The sequence below is a fragment of the Microtus pennsylvanicus genome, chromosome 11 (assembly GCF_037038515.1).
Source record: "Microtus pennsylvanicus isolate mMicPen1 chromosome 11, mMicPen1.hap1, whole genome shotgun sequence".
NCBI lineage: Eukaryota > Metazoa > Chordata > Mammalia > Rodentia > Cricetidae > Microtus > Microtus pennsylvanicus.
In genome coordinates, this window is record NC_134589.1 from 45,500,621 (window position 1) to 45,512,716 (window position 12,096).

Sequence of the window (12,096 nt, forward strand, 5' to 3'; positions counted from 1 at the left end):
AACCCCAAATAGGGTCCCTGTCAGTAAATATAGGACCCTTCCATATTCTTTCTTCATGCTGTTAAAATGGTATCAAACCTGCCCCGCACAGCACACACCTATTTCTTGCGCTCTCGCCAAATACCCCTCTTCCCTGCCCCCTCACTGCACCCCTCTTCCCTGCCCCCTCACTGCACCCCTCTTCCCTGCCCCATCACTGCACCCTTCTTCCCTGCTCCCTCACTGCACCCCTCTTCCCTGTCCCCTCACTGCACCCTTCTTCCCTGCCCCCTCACTGCACCCCTCTTCCCTGCCCTCTCACTGCACACCTGTTCCCTGCCCCCTCACTGCACCCCTCTTCCCTGCCCCCTCACTGCACCCCTCTTCCCTGCCCCCTCACTGCACCCCTCTTCCCTGCCCCCTCACTGCGCACCCCTCTTCCCTGCCCCCTCACTGCACCCCTCTTCCCTGCCCCCTCACTGCACACCTGTTCCCTGCCCCCTCACTGCACCCCTCTTCCCTGCCCCCTCACTGCGTACCTGTTCCCCACCCCCTCACTGCACCCCTCTTCCCTGCCCCCTCACTGCACTCCTCTTCCCTGACCCCTCACTGCATACCTGTTCCCTGCCCCCACATTGCACACCCCTCTTCCCTGACCCCTCATTGCATCCCTCTTCCCTGCCCCCACACTGCGCACCCCTCTTCCCTGACCCCTCACTGCACCCCTCTTCCCTGCCCCCACACTGCGCACCCCTCTTCCCTGACCCCTCACTGCACACCTGTTCCCCACCCCCACACTGCACACCCCTCTTCCCTGACCCCTCACTGCACCCCTCTTCCCTGCCCCTCACTGCACCCCTCTTCCCTGACCCCTCACTGCACCCCTCTTCCCTGCCCCTCACTGCACCCCTCTTCCCTGACCCCTCACTGCACCCCTCTTCCCTGCCCCTCACTGCACCCCTCTTCCCTGACCCCTCACTGCACACCCCTCTTCTCTGACCCCTCACTGCACCCCTCTTCCCTGCCCCTCACTGCACCCCTCTTCCCTGCCCCTCACTGCACACCCCTCTTCTCTGACCCCTCACTGCACCCCTCTTCCCTGCCCCTCACTGCACCCCTCTTCCCTGCCCCTCACTGCACCCCTCTTCCCTGACCCCTCACTGCACACCCCTCTTCTCTGACCCCTCACTGCTCCCCTCTTCCCTGCCCCTTACTGCACCCCTCTTCCCTGACCCTCACACTGCACACCCCTCTTCCCTGACCCCCACACTGCACACCCCTCTTCCCTGACCCCCACACTGCACACCTCTTCCCTGCCCCCCACACTGCACTATGCTCCCACCCCCACACTGCACACCCCCTGATTCTCTGACTCACCAGAAAGAAGACAGAAACCCCAAATTCAATCTTTCAGTCTGAAATGGGATGAAGAGGTTTACTGGGTCCAGAAAGGGTTAAAAGGGGCGTGGCGGTGCTGGGCACTGTCCTTGGCACCCACCCTGCCCACATCAGTCAGGGCCTCAGATTGTTAGAGAATCTCAATGCTGTGGTCAGATGCTCAACACAGAGCCACAAAGGCACAGAAACAACCTAAGCCGAATCTAGCCACGGTTTCTTTTTATGACTGTGTGAATGATAACCGAGAGCTGGTACTGTTTTTTAACCCTCCCCTCTGCTGGGGACGCCGTGGTGACTGTGAGTGGCAGGTAGAGGGAGGCGGACTTTGGAAGCCTAGTCCTAAAATCATCAGGAGAGGAGGGGGCAGGGGGCTGGTGCAGGTCTGGGGGTTGCACATGGTCCCTGCAAATGGAAGGGAGCCTGTCTGGCTGGTTCTCCTGCAGGGTCCCCAGTGGGGCATCAGGGTAGGAAGCCCTTCTGCAGGGCTGCTTCAACTACCTCCTGGCTTCTGTCTTAGTTCAGGCAGTGATAGCTGTGTCCCTTTGGGTCCTGTTTGTGACAGTATTTGAAGATGATCAGGATGAAGTCTGGAATCTTAAGCCTTGTCCACAGCCTGAGCTATGTCCTGGTGAGTGGGAAGGGCAAGGCTGGCCCTCTGCCAGGTGAGGCTCGACCTTGTTTGTGTCTCTGGATGAGGTGTGGGGTTCGGGGAGCCAGCCCTGCCTTAATACTAGGTGGAGAAGGCAAAGTTGGGTCCTGTAGTAGGAAAAGTGCCCTGCCCCAAAAGATCTGTCAGCCGCAACTAACTTCTATGTCTCAGATAGAACAAGGTTCACATTCTCGCTCCCCACGGCTCGGTTATTCAGATTATCCTTTGTGCATAAGACAGGACCCCAAATCCCGGCTTCACAGAGACGCTATGAAAGTTAAATGAGTCTACATAAAGCAGCGCCCTCAGTGCCTGGTGAAGTATAAGCGCCACATGAAGTGTTTAAATATTTATAACACGTACATCAATATCTGAACTGTATGTGTTAAGCTGCCTGGCAGAGGAACCTGGGGTCTTAGCACTGAATCTATGGCAACAAGGCTGTTCTCGGCTCCTCCGCCTAACAAGATTGGTGGTGTAGCTGCAGGCCCTGCTGGTAACGATGTGAGGGTCAAGCAAGGCTAGGCCTGCAAACAGTAGGGTTGGGGACCCAGTGATACCACCTGACCAGTAAGCCAGCCTTCCACGCCGTGTGCCGTCAGCTTCACCCTAGCCTGCAGAAGTCCAGATCTCATGACATAAAGGACAAGTTTTTCCCAAAGTGTTCAACATAGACTTTGTTTTTTGAGACTTCTCTGTGTAGCCCTGGCTGTCCTGGAACTCACTCTGTAGACCAGGCTGGCCTCGAACTCAAAGATCCACCTGCTTCTGTCTCCCAGGTGCTGAGATTAAAGGTGTTCGCCACCCCTGCCTGACTAGCATAGACTTCTTTTAGGAACTCTGGACTTAGGGATGGCACTCAGTGACAGAGCACTTACTGCTGTAGCATGCATGAGGTCCTGGGCTCCATCCACAGCCCAGAAGGAAGGGAGAGAGGAAGGAGGGAAGAATGGAGAGGAATTCTATTTTGGTGCTAGGGATTGAACTCGAGGCATCACACATGCTAGGCAAGTGTTCGGCCACTTAGCTGTAGCCCAAGCCCTATTGTTTATGTATTTAAAATAGCTTCTGAGGCCAGTAAAATGGCTCAGTAGACACAGGCACTTGCCACCATGCCTGATGACCCAAGTTGGAGTCATAGCGCCCAAATGGAAGAAGGAAAGTAGTGACTCCCACAAGTTGTCTTCTGGCCTTCTCACGTGTGCCGCGTGGCTCACATGCACGTGTACGCACGCGGGCGGTTTACATTTTGATTGATACCTTCCCAGCCGTCTCCGGTGTGTAGATAGACTTCTGAAAGCATTACGCACACATACACAGTCATACGGCAGCGTGCCTACACCAAGCGATGCCGTATGTTTACAAGCCATTTTTAACTTACTGTGCGAATCCCCCGTTTCATTACCTATGCAGCTTTGTCGGTATTTTTGTCACCTGTTCTGTTTACATCGTCATCATTTTCGTTGCTGGCACGGCTTCCCCAAGTACAATATGATTTAGTTGTCTTTTGTGGCCTTGCTTTCAAGCATCAGGCACAGCATGCGGGGTAAGTGGCACACTTGGAGGCCCACGCTTCGTGTGACCTATCCACATGCTGAGACCGCATGGTGTGGCCCTGCTTCTCCCTGCTTCCTTGGGGTGTGTGGGGAGTGTCACCGCAGTGTGGTGTCACCGGCAGCATAGCGCCTACGTAGAAACAGTCCCATTCATCAGCTTCAGTGCACTGGATCTTTTGAGAAATGACTGACCTGTTTTTTTGTAGCATTGTGTATATGTGGGTGGTGCTCATATATGTGGGGGTGCACTTGTACCATGGCGTGTGTGTGGAGGTCAGGTTCTTTCCACTGTGTGGGTTCTGGGAGCACAGAATCAGGTCGTCAGGTTTAGTAGGAAGTGTCTTTACCTACCCAGCCACTGTAGCACCAGGATGCAAGGAGATTTTCCTTATTTGTAGACCCCCCTCCATTTGAAAAGGTACGGCCGTGTCGTTTTATTCTCAAGAGTGTCTAAAACAGCACCTTTATACGCAATATTAATCGTATACTGAGGCACCAAATACCTTTCAATGAACTGTTCTAAATGGCTTGTCCCTGTAGTCCCAGCTGCTCGTGAGGCCGACATAGGAAGGATTTGAATACACCCTGGGCAACCAAGCAAGACCTCATGTCTAAAAAATAAAGCAAATACGTACTTGCTAGCTGCCGTTACCATCATTTTGACAGCAAGGTTTAGGTTGCTCAAACCTCCTGGTGTGTATAGTCTCGGAGGTGACCTTACCTCTTGGGCTGATGAAGCACCATGAGCATGAGTTTCTATGGTGAAAGTCCTTAGAACACCCAGGCCCTTCCAGGTGCGTGTGGCCATTTGCCCCATTCTAAATGGCTCCAGACAGCTGTCCCGAAGGTGGAGGGCCTGCTGTTGGGCAGTTTCTTTCCTTCCAGTCCGCTCTAGCTCCTCGCTCCAGGCAGCTGGCTGAGCACCCTGCGTAGTGTAGTGGGGTTGGCGCGTCAGGACACCAGTGAGAACCCACAGGGATGTAGGCAGAGGCACCTGGGCTTTGGTCTTCCCATCTTTGAAAGCCTTTTAATTTTTTTTTTTTTTTGAGAAAAGGTCTCATGTAGCCTGAGTTGTTTGTAGTAGCTTGTAGTTGAGGATGGCCCTGGACTCCCAGTACTCCTGCCTCTGCCTCACAAGGGCTGGAGTTACAGGAATGTTCTGCCACCCCTGGTTTGTGTAGTGCTGGGTGATGGACAAGCACTCTGCCAGCTGGGTTCCATGTCTGTCCCTTGAAGGCCTTTTGTCAGGCTCTCTGGCTCTTGGATGTGGTCTGGGAGGGGGACATGTGGCACTGGTTTTCTGGACATAACTGAAGTATTAAGAGAACATTCTGGCGGGACACCAGACCCAGCCTCAGAACAGATATTATGCACATAGGCAGCCTACGGGATGCACCATGGGAGTGCTCTTGTGAGGTAAGATGGGTATCCCTGCTGCATACCCTGGCAAAGGATGCTCCATGTCACTTCTGAGGCCTGCCCTGCTGGATTCATGTTTCTTGCTTCAGAACAAACCCCTCCTCACAGCCCATGGTACTACCTCCTCTGGGGACCCCACACTATCTGTGCCTTTCCCAGGGTTCCACTCATCAGCACCACTTGGCATGAACCTTGTGCGTGGACCTGGCTGGTGGTGCCAAATGTGTGTTTCTGTGTCTTGCCTCCCAGAGCTTCGGCATATTCCAAGGGAGACCACACCTCACCTTGTCGGTTGCAGTACTAAAGGGAACTCCCGTGTGTTCCCTTGAGGACTCCGCAGATAGTTGTGGTAGAACTGGGAACCATAAAGCGGGCAACCATATTCATGGCCTGTGCCCTGTCTGACAGGGGTGTCTGGTGGGGGCAATGGCAGTAACGCATCACACAGAGCAGAGGACAAACAACCCTGACGGGGAGGAAGAGGCAAGGGCCCGCAGTGGGGTTTCTTCAGAGCAGCCTGCCTTGAAGAAGTGGTGCTTCTGCTCGAGTCTGAAGGGCATGCCAGTGAGTGAGGAAGACATGTGGTCACACGCATCCCAGCCAAGGCCCAGCACCTAGTAAGATCCTGGGGCAGAGGCAGAGCAATGACTAGGCACTGTGGCCCAATGCGTCCCAAGTGCAGAGGGGAGAGAGCAAGGCTGTAAACGGGAGGCAGGTAAGAAGAGAGGCCAGCGAGGAGAGGGATCCATCCCGAACACCCCTCAGCATGCAAAGGGGTGGTGGTCTTCACTCAAATGCAACGGGAAACCTCTGAAGGCCCCCTAGGCTGGCAGGGGTGGGAGAGATGACATCTTGCAGAGATCTATCAGCTGCATGCCGTGATCTAATTGGGGGCCTAGCTGGTATAGGGGGACACTGCTGTGGGGCCCATGGTGTAGGCTAGGCATGGTGGTGACAGTGTGGCTCACGCGGAGGTGATAGAGGGAAGTTTATAGCTCAGACACCATTTGGGTAATAACCCTGGGGAGGGGATTGTTGAGTGGGGGCGGAGATAGGAGAAGGGTGTCTGCTGGGTCAGGGCTGTACTAAATGTAGCATTCACTGAGAAAGGTGTGCTGGACGTCATGCACGGTGCTAAGAACCTTCCTTGGTCTTCACAATGGGGCACAGGTCTTACCACTGACGTAGGGGGAGGAAAAATAGAGGTTAGAAGAGCAAAGTCCAAGGCTGCCTCCAAAGGGCACCGTCTGTTTCTGGCATGCCCAAAGCCTGTGTCCTATTGACTGTCCCCAAGCTGGCCCCTTCTCTGTGTTCTAGGGGCTGGAACACACACCTGCGAAGGGATACACAAGTGGATTGAGAAGAGTGACACACAGGGCACATCGTCTGAAGACTTAGAGTGTTGTCGCCTCTGATCTGAGTCAGGTGTGATTTCCTTAGCCCAGATGGATTGCAGGCTGCAGAATGCGTGAGGCCCCCAGAAGCCAGTGCTCCACTGTAGATGGCCATTCTGCTCCTGGGAAGCCCATCTGGGCAGAAAGCCAGTGGCTTCCTCCAGGCCCAGGCTCCCCTTGCCAGTTGGAGAGGCTGCCTTACTCTTTCTTGCACTTTTTTTCTCGTTCATTCTCTTTGAATACTGACTGCTTAATTTTCTGTATTGGAATCTGAAAACAAAGACCAAACTCATAAAGGGAAATGGAAATTATTCGTTATTTCCCTCTTGATCTGAGATTTAATAGAGCAGCAATTCTATTTGACGTGAAGCATGTTATCTTTTGGTAGCCCTAGTCTCTAAGGAATACCCTACACCTCTGCCAGTCAGGCACGCTTCAGACATGTGAATTTGCCTGGGCTCATTGTGGCTTCCATCAGTGATGCTATAACTTGGCAATAGGGTGTGCACACATAGGTGGGTGTGTCCCATCCTGCCACCTCTCTGATCCCCTAGAGAAAACTCTAAAAGGCAAAAGGTAGAGGAAACAAACTCCAAGAAAATCCTCCCTTCCTCCCTTTCTGCCTCTGAAGTAGGGTGGGAGCAACTTTCTCTCCACCTGGCTGCCCTCAGTCCTACTTGGCATGTAGGGAGCAGGCAGCGTTGAGTTCTCTGCTGGAGAAAGTGAGGTGTGCATACCCCAATATGGATGGACTACCTGCCCCTCTTCTCCTCCTCCTTCACCTGACCAGAGCTCACCCTACTGTCTTCAGTCCATGGAGGTGACTACATGCCACTTCTGTCTGCAGACTCAGTGTCCCAGGTCTGTGGGTGGAGGATGGGACAGTTCTTGTGAGCTTTTTTTTCTTATTTTCTTCCCTGGACCTACAGCATGGATGCACCATCTATCAGACGGTTTAACAAGACATGTGCACCCTGTCTTTCAAAACCATGCTTAGGGGCCAGTGAGAGGACTCGGCCAATAAAGTCTCTTACTGTCAAGCCTGCTGCCTTTGAGTGTGACCCCTGGAGCTCACATGTAGAAGGAGAGAACTCATTGCCCCTCTAAGTTGTCCTCTGACCCTCCCCACAATAAGTAAGTGTTAAAATTTGAAAACAAATATCCCACTTAACTGACCCCCCACCTCTCTCGGTGCAGCTCAGCCACCCTCTACCTTGGAAGGGTGACTCCTGAGAAAGCCCCAGCACTTTGACAGGTACACGGCCCTGCCTATCCACGTGTGTTATCCAACCTACGCTGGCATCCCATACACACTGGGCATATGGATGGGCAGGTTTTGCTAGGCAAATATTCTATCACTGAGCCAATTCCCTGGTCCCTAGTTTCACTTTAAGTGATCATCCATGGCTGCTAGACACTGTACCAAACGATGCAGCACTTTAGGAGAATCACGTGGGCGTTTAGAACAGGGTGCAACAGGTGCCACTAATAAAGACGGTGCTGGGCACTGAGTGCTGCTTCTATAGCAGCTGAGTTTCACATCGGTCTCCGCTAATTCTCCAAGCGATGAATGGTGAACTTGTCATAGACATGAGAACACCTGAGACGTGGACTGGCTTGGGCAGCCTACTCAGGAGTCCACCCAAGGGCTCACCCCATCTTGCCCCAATCTTTGTGCCAGCATCATGAGCCACTGACTCTGCAGGAACCAAGAGCAGGGTTACAGGATCATCGAATTGGTGACTGAGTGCTGGGTGATGTAGGGTGGAACACAGTGACTCCAAGTAATACCAAGGATTTCCAACATGCAATAGCAGAGAAAGACCCAGTCCTGGCTGGAGGCCACAGTGGACTGAATATTTGTGTCCCCTCAACCTGTATTCTGATGCCCTCGCCCATGGGACACTTGGAGGTGACGTCTTTGGGAAGTGCTAGACTTACAGGCAGTCACAGGGTTGAGCCCATGTGGTGGGGCTGGGGACTTCATAAGAGGAGAAAGAGGCCAGCGCTCCGTCACTTGGGAATACTTTAGAAGGCTGCTACCCATCTTTCTCCCTTGCCACTACTGTAGAAGAAGCTTCTGTGACTTGAGCCAGGAGCCATGGTACAATCATATCAAACTGAGCTGCTGTAGACAGGGCCTACGGCTGCATTGTTCTCTCCTAGGGACTGTGACCACCATGTTTCCCGGGGCTTGCAGGGAACCAGTGGAGGTTTCTAGGCTGAGAGAGAACAAAGAGCAGAACCAGAGTGGCCAAGAACCAGCCAGGGGGCATGTGTGAGTGTGTCCCGGCTACACCCCCATCCCCTGTGAACCCCAGGTCTCAGAATCAGTCTGTGCTGGGTCTCAGGGCAGCTAGTTAGGACTTCCAACCATAGCCCAGGTCCTTGCTGGAACAGAGCCAGCCATCAATTGCTGTGGGTAGCAGGCAGCCCCTGGGGGAAGGGCTTGATTGCTCTGAATGTTGACGCTGCTCATTGGCTCACAAGACAAGCAGTCTTCAGGATCTCAGCCTCCGTTTCTCCATCTTCCCAGGGATCCCATCACGTATCTCCTCTACACTTTTGGGGTCTCTGTACCTGGCACGCATAATTGCTCCATAAATGATAGTCATTGGTATTTTAATCAGGCCTGATTTTCAAAAGTATGGTCTCATTCAACAGCTGTGGGAGGGCAGAGCGCTCTGTATTACAGGGTGAACTATAAGGAAAGCCGCAGCAACCTCTGGCCCCTCTGAGACCTAGCCCGGAGATGGTGGTCTAGCACCATGGTTCTCAACCTGTGGGTCACCACCCCTCTGGAGGTTGAATTACCCTTTCATAGGATCGCCTAAGACCAGCAGAAAACACAGTTTATATAACAATTCATAACAGTAGCAAAATTACAGTTATAAACTAGCAATGAAAATAATTTTATGGCTGGGGGCACCATAACACAAGGAACTGTATTAAAGGGTTGCAGTATTAGGAAGTTCAAGAACCATTGGTCTAGGAGATGAGCTGCCAATCCCTGGAGAGGCCTACTGTCCCCAGCCTGCAAAGATCCCAAAGCCAGGGCCGACACTTAGGCAGCTGCCTCTCCCTTTAGACCCTGGGAGCTCAGGGCACCCCTGGGGCGCAGTCTGCGGAGACCCTGCCTTGATTTGCTTGACCATAATGCTGCAGACTCTATACCTGAGAGCCGGGAAGGAAGCCCTGTGCTGCCTGGGACCTGAGAGGGGGCCTTCCCATTAGCTCAGAGAGACTTGACCTGAGAGCAGATTCCACTTTGTTTAGAAACCCAGAGAAGTGACATCAGATGGTGGCCAATCCAGGCCCCCACAAATGTGTCATAGCTTCCCTCCTGAGTTTGCTGGCTCCTGCCACTCCTGCCGAGCTCAGGCTCAGCCACCCAATCAGGCTGGTGACACATGCTTAGAGAAGCCAAGTTGGTGACATTTCCCTCTCCGTGGAGAGATGTGTCTCTTGCTCAGTTGGCAGCCTGCAGAAAAGGCCAAACAACAGATCTGTCCCTCCTTTCAGTGGAAGCCCCCACCCTGTAGGGACAGGAGCCTCTGTACTCCCCCCCCACACACACACACGAAGAAAAAATAGCCATTGCTGAATCACACACCCCTGGTAGGCTGGGAAGCAACCTCAGCCCCAACAAATCCACCTCTGCCTCCCAGTGTTTATCCTGGCCTTCCCCACCATTGCTTGTTGCTGTGTCTCTCGGGAAAGCAAAGTGTGTGTTTAGATGTTAGGACTTAAACAACTCAGTAGAAGAAAAAACACTGGAGCCTGTGGTCTGGCTATTTATGTCGGGAGGGAGGAATGGGAGGGCTCCAGAGTCATTGCCCTCCTCCAAGTTCTCCTTTGCCACCAACCCTCCGTTCCACACCTGCGCAGTGAGCTTACCACCTCACTGATGAGGTCCTGGAACCCTCATATGAGAATCGTGGCACCAAGCACGTGTGCTTAGGCTGTCGCTCATATTTCTCACCACGGCTCCTAACCTGTCAGGCACACGTGGGAGTCTCTGGCCTGCTCCTGAGAGAGTGTGTACTTTCTTTGGGAGAGGACCGTGTTTCCCACCCACATCTGCAGGTAGCCACAGTCCGCTGTAGGAAAGCAGCGTCTCCTCCTGCCTTTTTTGCCTGGATCCTTCCCAGGTATTAGGCATTTGGGTGATTTCCAGTTCTTTGCTGCTAAACGCTCTGGCACTGTGGGGATCTGCTAGCTGGCTTTGATACGGTCCCCTCACAGAGCAGAATCATGGGATGCGCAGTCTGTAGCATGGAGATCCATCCGTGAGACTGCTACAGTACAAAGGCATCCAAAGCATCCTCGATTGGCTTTCGGGAGCCCTGCCCTTAGCTCAAAGCAAGCTGTCCTCTTAGAAGATGCCAGAGCATCCCTTGGAGACCACTGCCCTGGCCCCGTAGTCCAGGCGGAAGCGGCCAGAATATTGACACGTATGTGTCCTCTCTCTTGTAGAAAGTCTGCACCAAATGCGGGATCGAGGCCTCCCCCTCCCCTGGCCAGAAGCGGCCCCTGTGGCTGTGTAAGATCTGCAGTGAGCAAAGAGAGGTAGGGATCCTGAAGTGGGCGGGGCTTGGGCGGGGCAGGGGCCACAGCATTGAGGTGCTGGCAGGAACTTCTCCAGAGGGAAGGTCCCAAGGAGGACTGCCCAGGATGACCTCACTGATGGAGAGGTGCGAGTCGGCCCGGTTCTTGGGCTTTGGGGCCTGTGGTTTCCGTGGGTAGCCTCCGTGTGAGCCTGTGTACATGTGACAGTTGGGGACTGCGATGGATGTCCTCTGAGTACGTGACGCTGCACTGAACTACTGACATCTGTCCATTCGTTTCTCCTTTTACATCCCCTCTGGTGGGTGTCATTTCCCCCTTCTGGTGGAAAACACGGGAGGCCTGATAGCCTGTGTATATGGAGCTAGTGGTAGGGGGATGGGTGAGCTACTGAGGGCAGCCCCAGCCCGCCGTGATGCTGCCATCCAGAGTCATTTCTGGTGCCAGTGTTCTGTGGGTGGAGCTTGACCCCTTTCTGGGGAAATAAATCATACTGGGGGGTATGATAAGGCCCCCAAGGGGATGGGGCCTGGAAATGTCTCTCCTTCCCCCAAACTTGAGTTTTCCTGTCTGTCCAAGGTCAGGATGGAACCCGAGCAGGCCAAGGCAGGCAGCTTCCGGGGAGGCAAAGGGAACCTTTAGCTTTCCAGAGATGGTTTGGCCTTTCAGTTATTTTGCTTGGCACTTTTTATCTGAGTTTATAAAATGCCTTCTGTTCTGGAAAATTCTGCTGTCCTCGGATATCTCTGTGTTGTCATTCCATCCTTCTCCCGGGCATCTTAAATTTTAGCCCCCCTTCTTCCCCAGTCCATCCTCTGCGTGTCTAGATTCTTGAGCAATTCCTTTCACTGAGTCCTTGACTCCGTGGGGCAGAGCCAGGCATCCTGGGTGTGGGGTGAGCATGGAGACATGCATGCCCCAGCCGTGCTGTGTGCATTTGCCCCTCTCCTTCAGGCATGCTTCCTCTCACGTGCTCCTGCTTTGGGACTGGGTCCTACGGTTTGCACCCCTCTCTCCCGGGTGAGAAACCCTCTCTCTAGCCTCATTTTTAGTGACTTGGCTGTGGTCCCTCACCTCCTGTAGGTTCTCATATCGAAGAAGACCAACTTCCCAGCTGTCTCCACCCACTGGGCTC

At 53.6% G+C, this 12,096-nt stretch overlaps 1 protein-coding gene across 7 annotated transcripts in view; it reads left to right on the forward strand.

The window, feature by feature from the left end:
* Rph3al (rabphilin 3A like (without C2 domains)) overlaps positions 1-12,096 on the forward strand; it is a 141,428-nt gene that overhangs the window by 79,511 nt on the left and 49,821 nt on the right. For 5 of the 7 annotated variants that reach the window (XM_075991622.1, XM_075991623.1, XM_075991621.1 and 2 more), the window contains exon 5: positions 10,872-10,964. The exons of the other annotated variants lie outside the window; for them this stretch is intronic. In XM_075991622.1, coding sequence (XP_075847737.1) covers positions 10,872-10,964 — 93 coding nt within the window. The remainder of the gene's footprint in view (positions 1-10,871; positions 10,965-12,096) is intronic. 7 annotated transcript variants of the gene reach the window in all.